The sequence below is a fragment of the Aaosphaeria arxii genome (genome assembly GCF_010015735.1).
Source record: "Aaosphaeria arxii CBS 175.79 unplaced genomic scaffold BU24scaffold_5, whole genome shotgun sequence".
NCBI classification, from domain to species: Eukaryota; Fungi; Ascomycota; class Dothideomycetes; order Pleosporales; genus Aaosphaeria; species Aaosphaeria arxii.
Genome location: NW_022983478.1, coordinates 1686778 through 1704187, shown reverse-complemented (window position 1 = coordinate 1704187; position 17410 = coordinate 1686778). Strand labels below are relative to the sequence as shown.

General features: G+C 49.3%; 9 protein-coding genes across 9 annotated transcripts in view; 6 read left to right on the top strand and 3 right to left on the bottom strand.

Annotated features, from left to right (window-relative positions):
- The window catches only part of BU24DRAFT_220705 (uncharacterized protein), a 1327-nt gene extending 687 nt beyond the window's left edge, over positions 1 to 640 (top strand). The window contains exon 3 of the mRNA XM_033522047.1: positions 1 to 640. Coding sequence (XP_033383085.1) covers positions 1 to 318 — 318 coding nt within the window. The 3' untranslated portion in view covers positions 319 to 640.
- On the bottom strand, positions 497 to 1958 carry BU24DRAFT_423650 (uncharacterized protein). The gene is made up of 3 exons (XM_033528307.1): positions 1853 to 1958; positions 1390 to 1805; positions 497 to 1339 (listed from the first exon to the last, which is right to left on the bottom strand). Exons 1-3 carry the CDS (start codon positions 1948 to 1950, stop codon positions 957 to 959), a joined length of 897 nt encoding a protein of 298 aa, XP_033383084.1. The 5' UTR covers positions 1951 to 1958; the 3' UTR covers positions 497 to 956.
- A 161-nt stretch (positions 1959 to 2119) lies between these two features.
- BU24DRAFT_423649 (uncharacterized protein) lies at positions 2120 to 6099 on the top strand. The gene has a single exon (XM_033528306.1). It carries the CDS (start codon positions 2460 to 2462, stop codon positions 6024 to 6026), a length of 3567 nt encoding a protein of 1188 aa, XP_033383083.1. The 5' UTR covers positions 2120 to 2459; the 3' UTR covers positions 6027 to 6099.
- Positions 6100 to 7496: 1397 nt separating this feature from the next.
- Positions 7497 to 9440, top strand: BU24DRAFT_410456 (general substrate transporter; the record flags this gene model as incomplete). Its single annotated transcript, XM_033525989.1, has 5 exons — positions 7497 to 7513; positions 7574 to 7667; positions 7719 to 8525; positions 8609 to 8887; positions 8943 to 9440. 5 exons carry the CDS (start codon positions 7497 to 7499, stop codon positions 9438 to 9440), a joined length of 1695 nt encoding a protein of 564 aa, XP_033383082.1.
- A 501-nt stretch (positions 9441 to 9941) lies between these two features.
- BU24DRAFT_451701 (uncharacterized protein) lies at positions 9942 to 11206 on the top strand. Its single transcript, XM_033531137.1, has 3 exons — positions 9942 to 10296; positions 10383 to 10745; positions 10798 to 11206. The coding sequence occupies exons 1-3, from the start codon at positions 10063 to 10065 to the stop codon at positions 11065 to 11067; spliced, it is 867 nt and encodes a 288-aa protein (XP_033383081.1). The 5' UTR covers positions 9942 to 10062; the 3' UTR covers positions 11068 to 11206.
- A 28-nt stretch (positions 11207 to 11234) lies between these two features.
- On the top strand, positions 11235 to 12492 carry BU24DRAFT_482308 (uncharacterized protein). Its single transcript, XM_033533232.1, has 3 exons — positions 11235 to 11696; positions 11770 to 11917; positions 11985 to 12492. The coding sequence occupies exons 1-3, from the start codon at positions 11496 to 11498 to the stop codon at positions 12131 to 12133; spliced, it is 498 nt and encodes a 165-aa protein (XP_033383080.1). The 5' UTR covers positions 11235 to 11495; the 3' UTR covers positions 12134 to 12492.
- BU24DRAFT_220539 (NAD(P)-binding protein) lies at positions 12470 to 13937 on the bottom strand. The gene is made up of 2 exons (XM_033522044.1): positions 13259 to 13937; positions 12470 to 13206 (listed from the first exon to the last, which is right to left on the bottom strand). The coding sequence occupies exons 1-2, from the start codon at positions 13746 to 13748 to the stop codon at positions 12806 to 12808; spliced, it is 891 nt and encodes a 296-aa protein (XP_033383079.1). The 5' UTR covers positions 13749 to 13937; the 3' UTR covers positions 12470 to 12805.
- A 645-nt stretch (positions 13938 to 14582) lies between these two features.
- Positions 14583 to 15578, bottom strand: BU24DRAFT_348333 (siderophore esteras-like protein IroE-like protein; the record flags this gene model as incomplete). The annotated part of the gene is made up of 2 exons (XM_033523559.1): positions 14583 to 15324; positions 15406 to 15578. The coding sequence occupies 2 exons, from the start codon at positions 15576 to 15578 to the stop codon at positions 14583 to 14585; spliced, it is 915 nt and encodes a 304-aa protein (XP_033383078.1).
- BU24DRAFT_220580 (uncharacterized protein) lies at positions 15549 to 16450 on the top strand. Its single transcript, XM_033522045.1, has 2 exons — positions 15549 to 15831; positions 15885 to 16450. Exons 1-2 carry the CDS (start codon positions 15640 to 15642, stop codon positions 16122 to 16124), a joined length of 432 nt encoding a protein of 143 aa, XP_033383077.1. The 5' UTR covers positions 15549 to 15639; the 3' UTR covers positions 16125 to 16450.
- Positions 16451 to 17410: the final 960 nt, after the last annotated feature.

Genomic DNA, 17410 nt, shown 5'->3' with positions numbered 1-17410 from the left:
AACCAGAACCAGAACCAGAACCAGAACCAGAACCAGAACCAGAACCAGAACCAGAACCAGAACCAGAACCAGAACCAGAACCAGAACCAAAACCAGAACGGCAACAACGGAGAGAAGACATTCATTACCGACGACTGCCAATCCGATGACGACTGCGCTTCTGGCTGCTGCGGCTTCAACTCTTTCAAGTGTGCTGGACCTGTTGTGGCACAAGAGCGCGATGGCGGCTGTGGTGCCGGTGATGCTCAGCCCAACGACAACGCTGCTCAAGCTCTTCAAGGCCGTAGCCTTGGACGAAGGGGTCCCCAGCATATGTAAGATCATCGGTGGTTGTATATCGAACCTTGGTCCATCAATGATCTAGTTCATGGGTTTGGATAATAGTGCAAGGGATATCAGGACGGAAGAGGATATGTAACACTACGATAGTATGGATTGGGTGCCTGTGTATACTACAGGAAAAAGGGTTTCATTGTATTTAGAGTCATATTATTATTGATTTGTTATGGTCGCTCAATCACAAGATTTTTCATCTTTATGCTACTACAAGCAAGTGCGGCGATTCCCATGTGAGATACGTCCCTGAACTAATATCGGCAAACCCTTAGACTTTGGAAGATAAGTTTACGGACTTCACGAGTCTCTAAACGACAAAGAAACAGCCTTGACTTAGGCAGTACTAGGGGTCGGACTTTGCATGTGGTGAAACTGCTTCTATCAATTCAGAGACCATACCTATTTACTTAATCTCGGCCAACAAGGTTAGAAACGACAGTTACCATAATCAATTGCATACAATCGCTTAAACGTACTCCACAGTCGGGATCGAGAGGAAAATAAATAACATCAAAAAGCTCCCGGAGTACACAGGCCGACTCAAATCCGGCGCAATTCCATTCAACGCCAAATCCCAATGCTCTTACATAAGTTACAGGATATATACCGACTTGTGTCGTCTATTGTTTTCTTTGCGCAGCCGGACCCATCTCTTTGCTGAATGCAAAGTAGGACACCTCAAGGTTGCTGATGGCTCTCAAGCCAACAAGCAGGATGAGCACAAGCGGAATCATGGCAGAGATGCCCATGAAGAGTCCTGGAGACAGATATTGGTATCTCTCGAAAAGTCCTCCATCATCTTGAGATCCATCATTGTTTGCCCTTCCGTGTAGTGACAAGTCCCTCTTCAGTTCCATCTGCACGGCATCTCCAAAAGGATCCTCCATCTCATACGCAGGCTGATGGGATACTACGGGCTTCTTGGTGGGAGGTGTCGTAGTGTAGATGAGCGTGAACTTGCCGTGGGGCGCAAGCTGTGATATGGCAGAACTAATGAAGGCATCTACATCACGAATTAGTGGAAGCAAAAAGATGACAGTAAATCAAACGAACTGGATGTAGACAATTTGAGGTTCGAATCCTCGCTCGGTTCCGAGAAGGTGATCTCGTAAACACGTGGAGGCGTGTCGTCGGAGGACAGCGCCTGGTTGAAATCCGACTCCTTCATCTCGGGGTCCAATTTGACAAGCCTCGCACCACACTGCTGCTGTAGCGACTGTGCGATAGACTGAATCTTCAAATCGCCCACGACTTCGGGTATCTGCATGGTGCTCTTGATATCATGGGGGCTGTCGCGTAGCAATGCATCGGGCCGTCCAGCAGTGTCGCCATGGTAGTCCGCCGAAGATATGCCCTCGTGGCGCACGAGGAAGTAGGCCTCAGAAGGACATTCCTTAAGATTAGTCTGAAGCTGCGCAGAGATCGCACCAGACTGAGCAAAATGCGCGATGCTGCCGTCGAGTTTCAAGCTGGAATCGTTAGCTTGGGGTAGGTGGCTGGAGCTCTGCGGGCTTACTCTGATGTCGACAAGAGAAAGAACGGCGAGGTATTGCGAAATGCAAGCGCGGAAGGCAGCGATGCGAGTGCCAGAGCACCGACCAATGTCTTTGCCATGATTGCAGGATGGGATGAGTCTTAATGACGATGATGTTGCGAATGTCGACAGTCTACAGCTCCGACGTCCAAGGTAAGCCTTGGCGACCGGGGTGCGTCGGAGGCTGTGGTTTTTCCGGCACGATGACGCGCAGAAAGTTCAAGAGTCATTAACAAAATAATTAATTCAACGTGTGCTCCAGCGTGCTTCGCCACGGTCCTTCGTATGATTTGTACTTAGGTCCTAGGGAAGCTTTCTGGACCCGTTCCTGCTGCGCGGAGGGTGACTCATTCCCCACAGCAGTGCAATCTAGCACTGTAATCCAGAGTGTATATTGACTGCCTCGCCACTGGCCCCAGAAGCTTTCATCTGATATACTCCGTTTTGACTTTTCCACTCTGTTCCACAGGCCATACATTTTCGCCGCCTGTTTTCTTATTCATATTCGCGACTATATTCTCTTGAGTGTAAGGCAGGTCTCCACACTTGTAAATCCTCCAGAATTCACGAGCATCACAACGCTCTCAACATGTCCAGTACCGTCGCAGAACCTGCACCGGCCGATGCAACGAGAGGCTCCCAGCGTCGAAGACGACCACGAAATAGAGGTGGTGGCCAGGCCACTACGACTTCAGAAAGCGCTCCGCAGCAAGGCCAGACTGATACCGCAGCATCATCATCACAACAACAATCAAGGCGGGGTGGGAGGGGCCCCAGAGCTTCTCAGGGCCAAGGGGGAAGGAATAATAGGAATCAAGAGACAAGGACTCAGATGCAAGATGGCACCTCTCGAAATAGCCCAGCGGACGGTTCTGCGGTTTCAGCGCGAGGTGGTCGTGCCGGCAGAGGTCGAGGAAGAGGTGGGCCTCCTGCATCTAGGAATATGCAAACAGGGCCCGGTGGACGACGATTTGGCGGGCAATTGACGGATGAAAACGCGTCACAAACAACAGAACCGAAAGATCTCCGCGCCGATGCTCCCGCATTCGAGCCCGGACAAGCTTCTGATACCATTCCTAAGGGTCCCCGGTCGAAACCCCCGGTAGCACACTCGAGAGTTAAAGCCCCCAAATCTACGGCGACAGACATTGCAACACGAACACATGAAGATATTGATAATGGCTACTACGAGTGCGCGGTCTGCTATCAAGAATTGAAGAGACGCTCAAGAGTGTGGTCATGCCGGACGTGCTGGACAGTCTTCCATCTGGGCTGCATCAAGGAATGGTCTGGTAAAGAGGGCTCATCTGTTGCTCGTCCTCAGCTAGCAGATGGAGAAGAGCCCGCACCTCGACAATGGCGATGTCCAGGCTGTAACTTGCCTAAGGATGTCCTCCCAAAACACTTCACTTGCTGGTGTGAGAAGGAGGTTGAGCCGAAACCTTTGCCTGGCCTTCCACCATTCTCTTGTGGCCAAACCTGTGCAAGATCGCGCATTGTTCCGAAGAGATGCCCACACCCATGTCCTGATATATGTCACGCAGGCCCTTGTGCACCATGTACGCAGATGGGTCCCATACAATTCTGCTTCTGTGGTAAGAAATCTGTTACTCGGCGCTGCATTGACACAGACTACGAGAATGGATGGAGTTGTGGAGAAGACTGCGGTGAACTTATGCCATGTGGTATACATTCTTGCACGCGCCCATGCCACGAAGGTCTTTGCGGCGCCTGCGAAGTCCGCGTTCCTGCACGATGCTTTTGTGGTCAATTATCGAAAGAAATTCTCTGCTGCGACCGGGAGGAGGAGGCAGAGAGCAGTCAATCGCACATTTCAATAGATGGCTCGATAACGATCGAACACTGGACTGGGTTATTCCAGTGCCCTGATGCGTGCGGCCGACTCTTTGATTGCGGGAAACATCGTTGTGAGAAACCTTGCCATCCGCAAGACTCGGACCAATCGCACTGCCCTCGTTCTCCAGATCTCGTCTCACATTGTCCATGTGGGAAAACACTACTAACTATGATCACCGAAAAGCCTCGACTTTCCTGCGAAGACCCAATTCCGAATTGCTCTGAGCCCTGCAACAAACTGCTACCATGCGGGCATCGTTGTCAGAAATTATGCCATCAAGGCGAGTGCTCGTCTTGCCTACAGTCAATGTCGATCCCCTGCCGTTGTGGTCGTACGCAGTCCCTTACCATCTGTCACCAAGGCGTAGAGGAACTTCCACAGTGTATGCGAGTTTGTCGCGTCTCACTCAATTGTGGGAGACATGAATGTGGCGAACGATGCTGCTCCGGTGAGCGAAAGGCATCAGAACGCCAAGCTGCCCGGCGCAAACCACGATCCTTGGACGCACCCCGTCGACCTGCAGAAAACTTTGAAGCCGAGCACATATGTACACGAAGCTGCGGGCGACCGCTAAAATGTGGCAATCCAGATCATCGCTGCCAGGAGCTTTGTCACAAAGGTGCTTGTGGTACCTGTCGAGAAGCAATTTTCGATGAAGTCAGCTGCAATTGCGGACGTACAGTTCTGCAGCCGCCGTTGCCATGCGGTACCTCACCCCCTCCTTGTCGATATCAATGCGAGCGTTCTAAGGACTGTGGACACCCCCAGGTTGCTCACAATTGCCATCAAGATGAAGAGAGCTGTCCAAAATGCCCATTCCTCACTACCAAGCATTGCCTGTGTGGTAAAAGCACACTAAAAAACCAACCCTGCTGGCTCAGCGAAGTTCGTTGTGGTGAAATATGCGGACGAACGCTTAAATGTGGGGTTCACAAATGTCGTAAACAATGTCACCGTTCAGGTGAATGCGAAGAACCTTGCAGACAGCCTTGCGGAAAAGAATTGAGCGTTTGTGGGCATCCTTGCATGGCACCCTGCCACGCTCCAGCTGCCTGCATGGAGGATACTCCGTGCCAGCAGAAGATGCTCGTTACGTGCGAGTGTCAGCGAATCAAACAAGAACTCAAATGCAACGCATCCAAGAATGGCACTGGCAATTTGAACAATGTTCTCAAGTGCGATGCAGAATGCGCTCGCCTTGAACGTAACCGTAAACTCGCGTTGGCCTTAAACGTGGATCCGGAAGCTCAGCAGAATGACCACATTCCCTACTCGGCTGAGACTTTGAACATGTACCAAGGTAATTCGACTTGGGCAGCTGCGCAAGAAAAGATATTCCGCACATTCGCTTCAGATCCAGCCGAAAAGCGCCTCCGCTTCAAACCAATGCCTGCTAACCAGCGTGCATTTCTACATTCCATCGCCGAAGACTTTGGTTTCGATCATGAAAGCATGGACCCTGAACCGCATCGACATGTTTTTATCTTCAAAACACCTCGTTTCGTTATGGCGCCCATGAAGACATTGGCCGAGTGTGCAAGGGTCCGTCAAGTACAACGTGTTGGTACTGCAGGTGCCAGTACGGTGTCTACCACCGTTCCAAGTACCCGACCTAAGCCACTGTCTGGGGACCCTTTCAACTCCTACTTGATTACAAAGCCTCGTTTTGCGCTCACAGTCGAAGAAGTCAATTCTGCGGCAAAGGCAGCACTTGCGAAAACTCAATTTCCTCTTGAGCTTGAGGTTCATTTCCTCCCAAGCGAGGATGTTGTTCTTCAACTTCCTTTCTCGGCTCGCGCGAACATCACAGATTCCGAGATGCAGACCAGACTCGAGTCTATCAAGCCAGTGCTCTCTCAAACGATAACATCACAGAAGATCGGTACGCTCCAGTTGGCTCGAGTGGACTCTTCTCTGAATGTCATTCGTAAGGAAAATGATGTGAACGCATCGGGTAGTGGCTGGAGTGAGATTGCAAGGAAAGGGGCACCCGCAAGGCGAGCGGAGAAATCCATGCCGGTAGGAAACCGTGGAGGATTTGCGGTGCTCAGTCTGAGTAGTGCGAAGAAGAAGAAAGAAAAGGCAGCCGAAGTAGTTGATGATTGGGAGACAGCAGAACTACTTGAGGAAGAAAAGGAGAGAGTCAACGAAGCCAACAGTGCAATTGCAAGCGAAGACGAAGATCGAGGATCCACTAATCCGGCTCGCAACGAAGGGTTTGGCACTGAGGGCAGCATCGGCGAAGGCATTAGCACCCGACCGACTGAGGTACGGTGGGCCGACTTGGACGAAGAATAGCTGTACTCGTAGGCTCCAAGCGTTGGCACGTAGCTAAATGCATGTGAAGAAAATTTCGAAATGTAACTCTGAATGCATTAACTGTTCGTTGGCTGTGCACCAATTGTGAAGGCTATCCACACGCACGACGGGGTACAGTTGGAGTTAGCAGTTAGCGGCGCAACGACCCATAAGTAAAAGAGGACCATTATTATTGTGACAATTTCATGAATTGGTGAGGCGCCCATACCAGTAACTGTAGTACGAGGGTACAGTTTGACGGTTCTACGATTTTGTTGATGTTGATGGGGGACGAGAGGTACATGTCTCTGATCCCAAGATGCCGTGTTCTTGACATTACGAGGTTGTGACGCCTAAACCATTGACCAACGACGTCATACCCAGAAGCGACACACATGAGGCGCCCACCATTGACAACATAGGCAGGTATCCTCAATGAGGAGATTCTGCAAGTCTATCGTTTCGGGCGTGCCGACAGAAGGTTGCATTTGAAGAAATGCAATTATTCACGATCGAAAACAACTCAACTAAACAAATGGTGTGACTTGAACTGTGCTCTTAAAGAATAGAATAAAATGGGGAGACATGCAGAAGCTTGCCGATAGTTAGGGGTTTCGTCGCCGATATTCGACCGTTTTCTGGGACCAGCATACAATCGCGCCATGGCATTGTCTTCTACACCAGATCATTCCAACCGCAAAACCTACCGATCAACAGCGTCTCCCTGAACACCACGATGCACCCCAGAGACGCCTCCGGATACCATCTCCGCATCCATGAGCGGATGGATGTGCGGGGGGATACTATGACCGAGTTCCGCTCCACGCTGTCATGCTTTTTATGCAAATAGCAAGCAGCAGGCAGACTATTCCAAGTACTTGGTTAGGAAAGTCGACAAGCAACACAAGGCGACTATCCTTACGAAAGATCGCCCTCTATGTCATCGGGCCCGTTGGTTCTCGGTGTCCGTTCGCCAGGCGCTGCACCAAAACCACCGTTTCTGTACTTTGCTAGGTAGATGTCACCCTTTGACAGGGCTTGCAATGTGCGCATTGATACCTACGACAAGCCGCTACAGCGCTCACACGACAGCGATATTCGAATCTGTTCGATCTGAGAGGCTAGCCAAGACTTATTATGGCTCTCACGGCTCATCCAACTCTGCAACTTGCTTGGACTTGCCTCCCCGTTCTCCATGCAATGACGTACCAGGCCGGTAAAGGCGTCCTCGGCACGTGTCTGGGCATGACACAACCACGTTAGAGGAAGTGCAGTGATGGCCACCCATGTTTATAAAAGAGTCGTGATCCACAATTCAATAACAGTTCATTTCTTAAATCAGAAGATCCCAGTAGTGTGGAGTGTGGGTGCCCTTCTTGCATACTTATAAAGTCGCTGTAACGCTGTACAACTTTTGCGCCTATTGATCAGGGTCTTTTTCGAGAGATTCTTTGGAACATTGCAGTCAATATGGGTCTAGGCAAAGTGTATGTTCGCCTTGATAAAATTTGATGTGTGGTGTATTCAATCAGCTAACACTTTCATAGGAGAGTCAAAATCAATGGAGCCGAGTGCGGCATTGAGGCCATCATGCTGGGAGTGGTGACCTCGATAGGTGGATTCCTCTTTGGTTATGATACTGTAAGACATTCAAGATGTTGACTGTAGAACCATGCTAATGATCTGTGCTAGGGTCAAATCTCGAGCATGCTGCTATTCACCGATTTCATCGAGCGCTTCGGCCAAACTCAAGCCAATGGAGAGAAAGCTTTCGACGACATTATTTCTTCGTTGATTGTCTCGCTCATGTCAATTGGTACACTCATTGGTGCACTTTCTGGAGCATACACTGCGGATTGGTGGGGACGTCGTCGCAGCTTGACCTTTGGAGTGTTCATGTTCATCATTGGCAACATCATCCAGATCACAGCCATGAACTCATGGGTCCACATGATGATGGGCCGATTTGTCGCTGGTCTCGGCGTGGGTAACCTCTCCATTGGTGTGCCTATGTATCAGTCCGAATGCTGTCCTCAACAAATTCGAGGTGCTGTTGTTGCATCCTACCAGCTTATGATCACCATCGGCATTTTGGTGTCAAACGGCATCAACAAAGGCGTCCAAAGCATTCAGGAAACGGATGCATCCTGGCGCACTGTCATTGGTCTCGGCATCTTTTTCTCGTTGCCTTTGGGAATCGGTGTTCTGTTCACTCCAGAGTCCCCACGTTGGCTAGCTTCGCGAAATCGATGGGAAGAGGCGCGAACCTCTCTGGCTCGTCTACGTGGTTTGAAGGATGACCCGAACCATGAGCTGGTCATGAATGACTTCGACGAAATGCACAAGTCCATCGAAGAACAAAAGTCAGCCGGACAAGGTACTTGGCTCGAATGCTTTACAGGCAAACCTTCTGGCATTCCTCGATTGGTCTACAGAACCCTCCTCGGCTGCGCAATCCATTTCCTGCAGCAATGGACTGGAGTTAACTATTTCTTCTACGTGAGTATTGAGTCGATCAGCTACCATGCACCACTCGCAGGCTAGCATTTTACTGCCAAATGGATCACTAATTCACCTCACAGTATGGAGCTACCATTTTCGAGTCTGCCGGTATCAATGACCCCATCTTGACACAGCTGATTCTCGGTGCCGTCAACGTTATCACCACATTCCCTGGTCTATACATTGTTGAACGATTCGGCCGCAGAATCCCTATGATCATCGGTGCAGCATGGCAGTCTGCCTGGCTTCTTGTTTTTGCGTCCATCGGTATTGCTCGACCGCCTCAGGATAATCCTAGCTCCGGCATTGTGATGATTGTCGCAGCTTGCATGTTCATTGCATCCTTCGCTATGACTTGGGTAAGTTCCACCCAAACTCTGTCCCGACAACAACGGAATGCTAACATGTTTTAAGGGACCTTTCTGCTGGATTGTGGTTGGAGAAACCTACAGTCTAAGGACTCGTGCAAAGCAAGCATCGCTAGCTACAGCATGCAACTGGCTCGGAAATTTCATGATCGCATTTTTGACACCGTTTGCCAACACTGGAATCGGTTTCGGCTTTGGGTTTGTCTTCTTCGGAACCAACCTGGCCGCAGCAATCATTGTCTATTTCTTCCTCTTCGAGACAAAGGCTCTCAGTCTTGAGAGCGTCGACACCATGTACTCGGACATGTCACTGAAAGCGTGGCAGAGCAACAAGTGGATCCCAGAGGGATACATTGACAGAGATACGCGCGACCAAGCGTTCTGGCAGCGCCGTGGTTCTATTTTTGACAAGGACCATACTACCCATGGCACCGGCAATGGAGTCATGGCCCAGGAGGGTGATGAGAAGACCGTCGCCGAGAAGAACGACACCGCCCCTACCCAGCGATCGGAGAACATTGCTGGAGACGAGCGACGAGTGTAAAGTGCTCTCAACTTTTATGAATGGCTGCATTGCGCAGGGGACATAACAATTTCGAGTATTGTATTTGGAGTCTCCATGATGCGATTCTAGTCTGTATGATAGCTATTATTCTTTGTAAATATCAATCAACTACATGTACAAGTCAACAGTTGTGTCACACACTTTTCCCTTAGAATTGAATAATTAGCACTTAGGGGGTACGAACTTGTCCGAAGCCAGTCAAACCACTTTGAGAGGAAACCTACTAGCTGTACACCGCAATTTGTCTATTTAGAAGAAAGCACAGGAATCGCTGGGAAGCTATAATAGGATAGGTATACATAACCAACTATGTATCATTAATGTAAGGTAAACAAAGAGAATCGCCACAGCAGCCTTGTGCCGACTTATCCTTAAATTTCCCATAGGTCGCTAATAATAGGCTGCGGTGTGGCTCAGCATGTGCCACTCAGCTTTCGTGGCAGAAAGTCTGGGCGACGCGTACGTCACCTGTTTGATCTCCCATTTCTTAGACCAAACACCCTCACAAAACTTTTACAAACACACTTTTCCACATTGCAATCATTGAAATATATACACTCGCTACGTGCTTTCCATTCACTTTTCTTCGATTTGCTGCATTATGGCGCCTGCAGTACCTTTGTCTAACCGTCAGACGCTGGGCGCATTCGCGAGACGGGCGCTTGTCACTGCCGGTCCCGCGCTTGCGCAACCCCATCTCCACCATTTCTCTCGCCGTGGTCTTTCAGTCAATCATACTCAAGGTGTGACTTTGGGTGTAATCGGAGCTTATGTTGTTATTATTGCTCTGCTATGGAATCTTCCATATATACGATGGGTCCTGTGGCCGTTCAAGGTATGTAATGATCATTCAGCTGCTGCAATCTATTTTTCAAGATTTCAGCCTCGTCGTCTATCATCATGGCTGACAGAAGTAATTAGATGCTGGTTATCGCATTCCATGAATTTGGTCATGCTATAACAGCCTGCTGTACTGGAGGTCGTGTTGAGTCAATTTCACTCGATCCTCATGAGGGTGGTGTCACGCACATGCGTGGCGGAATGCAGGCCATTACTCTTCCCGCTGGATATCTGGGTTCCAGCTTGATCGGTGCTCTATTGACATTTTGCGGGTTTAACATTGTCGCAAGCAAAGTCGCAAGCATTGTCCTTGGTGTCTGCTTCCTCTTGACTCTCTGGTGGGCAAGGAAGGATTGGCTTACCATCGTGACGATTCTTCTTGCTGTGGGTCTGCTGGTCGCTTGTTGGTTTATCAAGCATGCTGAGCCACTCCGTTTTGTCGTGGTATGTGTGCTATATATCTTGTATGCCTGGGTTCTGCTAACCTTCCCATCAGCTATTTATCGGTGTCATGTCATCGCTCTACAGCGTGTGGGATATTTGTGATGACCTAATACTTCGAAAGGTCAACTCATCCGATGCATCAGTCTTTGCAAAGCGTTATGGCGGTTCATCGCAGTGCTGGGGTGTCATCTGGTCGCTCATCAGTTTGTTTCTGATGGTTTGTGGTATTCTGGCCGGTCTAGCTGCTTTCAAGCAGAGCTTCGAGCAGCAAGAGAAGGATTCTCAGGATTTCATTCCTACGAAAATGATGATTAGGTTATAAGGGACTTCAGCATTTGGTTCCCAAAGATCATGTAGCAGACGATTCTTTCTTAGTTGATTGTTTGATAAGGCGATGGCAAAATTGGAGGTTATACCCTTTGTATGGTTTAATGAACATTTCAGTCGATACACAATTTGTGTCTACTTTCTACACTTCCTTGGCTATTCCTTGATCTTCACGAGATATCAATCTCCATGTTCTAGCCCCGACCAACTTGAATAACTCCAAGACATCATGTTGTGGGGTAAAGGCCCACAAGACGGTTCCTGAACACACCCCGGAGATGCTTACCCAGAGCCAAGGTTATTAGTGCCACTCATAACAACACCCCATCTTGCAGAGTCTCAAATATAAACTCAGTCTGATTGATATTGTAGAAGTATCTTACTCTTTCCTACTTCCTTCAACCCGACAAGTCTTTAAGAAAAATGGATAAACACGACTTCAATTTTCCCCATCTGCGACCCGACCAACCCCAGAACGACCAGCCATATGTACGACTAATGATATTCTTCAACAAGCGTGCAGACATCACCGAGGAGCAGATGAACGACTGGTGGAGGAGCGTGCATGCAGATCTGAGCATGTCTGTGCCAGGCTGGAGTGCTCACTGTTCAAGATATATCCAGGTACGCTTTACCTTTCGCCTTCCACACGAAGACAAGTCAGTTCAAGAGGCCATGTAGACTTACATTTGAGTAGTTTCGGCAACCATCTAAACTCAGAGAGCAAGCTAAGTCATGCGGGATGGACATATTGGAGTACGATGCTATGGGAGAGATGCATGTTAAGAGTCTGGACGATTGGCTTGAGTTCTCGGCCAGTCCCGCCTTTTCGAAGAAGTTAGTCGGTACGTGAAAAGGGTTTGCTCGTTAAAAAGAATCTCCAAAAACAAGTTGACACTAATGGATTTGTAGAAGATGGTAAGAACTTCATGGATGGAAATATTAAAGTCATGATTGGCCACGACAATCTTGTATTCGGGGCCACGACGGCGAGGAGTAGCGGGTCAGACGGCATTCTGATTGACGACAAGAGATTGAAGCCTGCTGAATCGAAGCTTTAGACACTGATGGGGACTCGAGATGTTTGATTGTCTAGCTGTTCAATCTTTACTGCATCAATTCAAGAAAAGTCTTGGCAATGCTTGTTTGGGAAGATGAAGCATTCGAAGATCTCATGGACAATTGGAACACAACGAAGGCATATGCGAAGCTTTCTCGAGATCAATCAAAGTACTACGAAATGTAAGAGGTGGTTGGTGTCCTCTCAGGGTCTAAAGCTTTTGAAAAGATAGCATCCTTTGTACAATCCGTTGTGCAACCCGATCCAGCAGAATCACGGATAAAGCAGATTCTTAGTTCCTGTACCATTGCTGTATTGATCTATATGACATGCACGCTACAAATGCTAATAACCCAATTAATGATGATCATCCCATTCAGTGGAGATGTCGCGCGCGTTTTCGTACGTAAACGTAAGGTCTATCGACAACATACGTCATAGTTGCGCACCTCGTACTCCCACTAGTTGAGATCGCGTATCCTGTCGATATCCTACGATCGACACAATTCCGGCCCGCCGGCGATTCTCGACGGAGAAACAAAGGAGGCTCTCGTATCCTGTGCACTTCTCATCGTGAATCTTGTAAGAAGGAAGAAATTGACCGCTAAATAGCCTTTGTTGAGGCTGGATGAATAAATGATGCAAACTGTGAACGGAGAAATGAAAACTCTCATCATATTCCGACACGACCACCGTCAATCTTCAATGAACTGCCGGTCATGAATTTCGAATCTTCGCTGGCGAGGAAAGCGACAACGCTAGCGATGTCATCGACCTTCGCCAGTCGTCCAAGGGGCGTTGCTTCCTTGAGCTCTGCGATCTCGTCTGGGCTCGATGGATTCCTCTTCATGAGAGTGTCGATGTCACTTGGGTGGATGGTGTTGACGCGGATGCTGTACTGTCCTAGCTCTTCTGCAGCGCTGAGTGCAAGACCCCGAAGTGCGAATTTCGAGGCTGCGTAAAGAGAGAAGTTGGGTTCGCCATGAAGACCAGCAACCGATGAGGTGAGGATAATGGAACCTCCATTTCCAGCTGCTCTCATTGCTGTTGCAGCATGCTTGACGCCCAGGAAAGCTGCGACCTGTTAGTAAATCTATCGGCTGATGTTTTTCACAATATCACGTACCAGACTTAACATTCATCTGCATCAGTCTCTCGTAATCCTCCTCTTGGATGTCAAAGATACCGGTTGATGGAATGTTGACGCCATAATTCAAAAAGCACGTGTCGAGTTTGCTGAAGGTCTGAACGGTTCTCTTGATGTAAGACTCGACATCTGCCTCAGAGCTGACGTCGGCGACTATCGTAAGGATCCTTGAGGTCACGGGTTCGCCAGTTCCCAGGACCGATTTCAGTGCTGATACTGCGGATTCCAAACCCTCCACGTCGTCGTCCACCAGGCTGACCTTGGCACCTTCTCGGAGCATTCTCTTTGCTGTCTCGATGCCAATGTCGTTTCCACCTCCTACAATGATAGCAACCCTTCCGCTCAGACGATGAACCGGAAGTGGTCGGCTTTCGCTGAGATCTACCTTCTTTGGAGTCTTTCCAGCATTGAGAGATGCAGTGTAGGAAACACGCTGTAGGGGAAGAGGGCGCTTGGGTGGAGCAGCCATTTTGTCGTGATAGTGATAAGATCGATAAGCTCTCAACTGTTGTTTCCGGCGCGAGGAAAGTCCTCAATAGAGATAATGAATGTTGTAGTTACAGAGTTTCTTGTTGATGGTTGGGAGAAGATAGTGAGATCACGTTCTGTCGGGAGCAGTCTTGAGGGTGTCAATGTTGGCAATTGAGACGATATCTTTCAACCAGCAAACAGCGCAGACAATGCCTTAACATCCGGACTACATCATATATCTGGGTCGTGGCGTTATTACCCGAACCGGCGAAAATCTCTGATCTAAGGTTTTCCACATCTGATCCTGATGCAGCGTAGTCAAGACACGTTAAGGGTCCGGCTGCGTGCCACTAACGCTCGCTCCCGACCAGTGACGTCAAAAGCCGAGCTCATGCCGGCGCAAATATCCACATTCTATCCTCGACATCTCCACAACTGCCTCCATATTAAATGAGTTTCGATCCCCGACGGCGGGAGACGGCGGTGTGAAGTATGATAAGAAGGGGTCGCTGGACTTTCTTTTCGCGATACGACATTGGCCTGGGGAGGGAATCCGCGGCCGATGATTTTCGCAGTAGGATTCCGGGGGAGGCGGTGTGAAAACATATGATTCTGAATCCAACATATACCTGCTGTATTGGAGGATTTATCTGGAACAGGCGATAACACCACATCACTCTTTCATTCAAGAAATGCCGATTTGCTCGTACAATCAAAATCGACTCATGAGACAGACCACAGAATCACGCACGCAGGGACAGGAGATATCTACACGTGATTAAACTTTGACATTACATTGTATTTCACTAAATTAGATGCGACCGCCCAACGATTACCAGTCTAGGAAATAATCGATACCATCAGACAGCGCAGCACCGCCAACGGCGGCATGATCGCTAAAGGGGTACTCGTGTAGTTCCACGTCTCTCAGGGCGGGGCTGTCCTTGATGGAGTTGTACAGCTGATTGGTCAACGTAGTCATCCTCATCGGTTCGAGGATGCTCTTTCGAAATTCAAAGGCTTCAGTAGTCTCTGTTCGTCTTTTGACAGGGAACTGCTCAAGCGCGCCGTAACTTATCTGGAAAGCAGGCTTATCATTTTGCGCATCCCTAGCGCCATTGGAAGCGGCAAGAGGACCAAGGTTATCGAGGATGTAATCATTGTTCCAGAAAAGTGCGGGAGAGGCCGAAAGGAAAGTGTCGAAGAGATCGGGACGGGCAATGAGCGCATAGAGGACGAAGAGACCGCCAAAGGAGTGTCCATAGAGCGCATCACGGGAGAAGTCAGCGTTCGGGAAGGCTGTGTCTTGCACCCAAGGGCGAAGGACAGTGTCTATGAACTCGATGAAATTGTCTGCGCCGGACTGAACACCAGGGACCTCTGGCAGCGTGCAGGTATCGCATACTGGGGGCTGGAAGTCAACGCTACGATGCGTGCTGTATGGAGAGTCGGCGATGGTTTCGGGGTACCCAATGGAGACAACAATGGTGTCTGGCTGGGCAAATTCTACAGGTCGACGTCTGCGGAAAGATTCTGTAGCACCCAAACCCAACGCATTACCGTCCAGCACATACCTGGCATCGATTGTTAGCTCAACTTCGGATCGAATGGTGAGAGAAATATGGGGTCTAGATCAGAGCAGAACGTTCACTTACATTGTGTCAACGACACTGTCGGCCGCTTTCGATGTCCAGTTTAATGGGTAACCTATTTCAACCTGGTACTCCCATGTTCCGTTCGTTACCTTCCAGAATTCGACATTAGGAAGGACGGTTGAAGGGAAAGAGGTAATCAGGGGAGAGAACGACCAGGTGCCAATCGCAGACATGATGGGTGAATGTATGCAGTAGTGTATTGAAGAAGTGTCGAAGTTGAGGAAACCTGTGTCGATGTCGTTACTCCACGTTCAGCCTCTGCCTTTTGTACTAATGGTCTCCTTCGCGCTTGTAGAACTTTGGAAGTCGTCAAGCGAGCAGCGGTTGGAGAAGCATCTCAAGAGCTTGTGGGGAGCTCTTAAGTTTAATGCACGTGGGAGGCGTCCTGGTTCGCATGCACTGGCGCCTCGTCCACATTGTCAAGCTGTGTTGCGTTAGCATGGAAGCCGCTTACGCACTTCTAGCCACGGCACTTGCAGTTGATATCCCGGACGTTAGTGAGGATAAGGTTAAAGAGGCCGCCAAACCACGCCCATGACTACGCGCGAGATCCCTCTAAAACCGGCGATGTGGTGCTTGGAATAAGCGACACTATCAACTTCCCATCTTCAACCTACGTTTGGGGAATTTCCAATACGCCAACATATTTCACTGCACCTTCTAACGAGGATGGGAGCAAATGCGAGTCAGATACTCAGGACCAGGAAGCGGGGAAGTGAGAATCAGACGCGATCCAGGGAGACATGCCAGGGCTTCGGACGGAGGCGGCGCAAATGCACGGGGTAGATCAGGTTTCTTCGAGTGGTCTTATGCGCATCAAGTGTTCTTGTCCTCTCAGGCACTGCGTAGATTTGGAAAGGGAGGGTATAATATCACCTACACTATGACCGTAGGCTTTCATTCATGCGGATTCCAGCACGCCAAGATCGTATTTGGAAATATCGATGACAACGACATGCATGAAGCTGGACATCGTCGTCATGAACACATCCAGCCAGGGGAAACTGTAGCCACGACTCAGGGCCAAGTCTAGCTGACCGTTCAATTATTTCGTCGTTCGCGCTGTCGGGCGTCGATTGCGACAATTTATTGTAGAACAGCCGATGGCGCGCTCATCTGACCGATTCCGTTCCTATTCCCTACGACTCTGTCGTTCTGATTCAATCACCAAACCCAGAGCTGAGTTCAAGCGTTCGCAATCAGACCCAACCTGTGGGGACCGCCAGTTGACAGGGGCTGTTCACTTTCGGCGCCTCCCTCCCGTGTGCACACTGCATGCAAGGTGCAGATACTCGTGGACATCGCAAGCGACCAGCCACCGCAGCTGTTTAACGATTCACCATTACTTGGCCATCATACATTCACACTCATCACATAGTTCTCATCACCAAAGATATATTTCCTATGTCCTTTAAATTTCGCTTCGTATCACAAATCGCATGGGATATTGCACGGTTCACCTTTCCTAAGACGGGCCAATGTACTGATCGAGATTGGCTCAGGTCCCAGTAAAGATAGAATGCACCGAATTCCACAATTACGGCCAATAACGTCTGCGCTTGGCAACGTATTGATTTTAAATTTGCGATCCGCCTCGGGCTCTCGCTCTTTACGCTTTGGACTCCCGGGAAGATGGTTGCGACTCCAAAACGGGTATCATGGTTCTGCCTACAACGCAGAGGCATGGGCATTCGGCGTGAAGCCCGAGTCGAGCATTTCACAATAGCTTGTTGTTTGGCCCACCTCATTTTTAAGGGGGTGCCTATGATAACCGTTGTTAGTCCTTTGAATCCTTTCCCTCCACGTTCATGGTTGTGTGTGTGTTCAAAACAATGTTATGATTGATGAACGACATATAACTCCATCTCCAATCGCGGCTATTCAAGTTGCGGTATTCCGCACATGCATGCCCAGAGTCCACCTTCATGTAAGCTCCACATTTCCAGCCAGTTCTGTCCATATTGAGACGAGGCTGCATTGATCTTGGTGGATTTGACAAATGTTT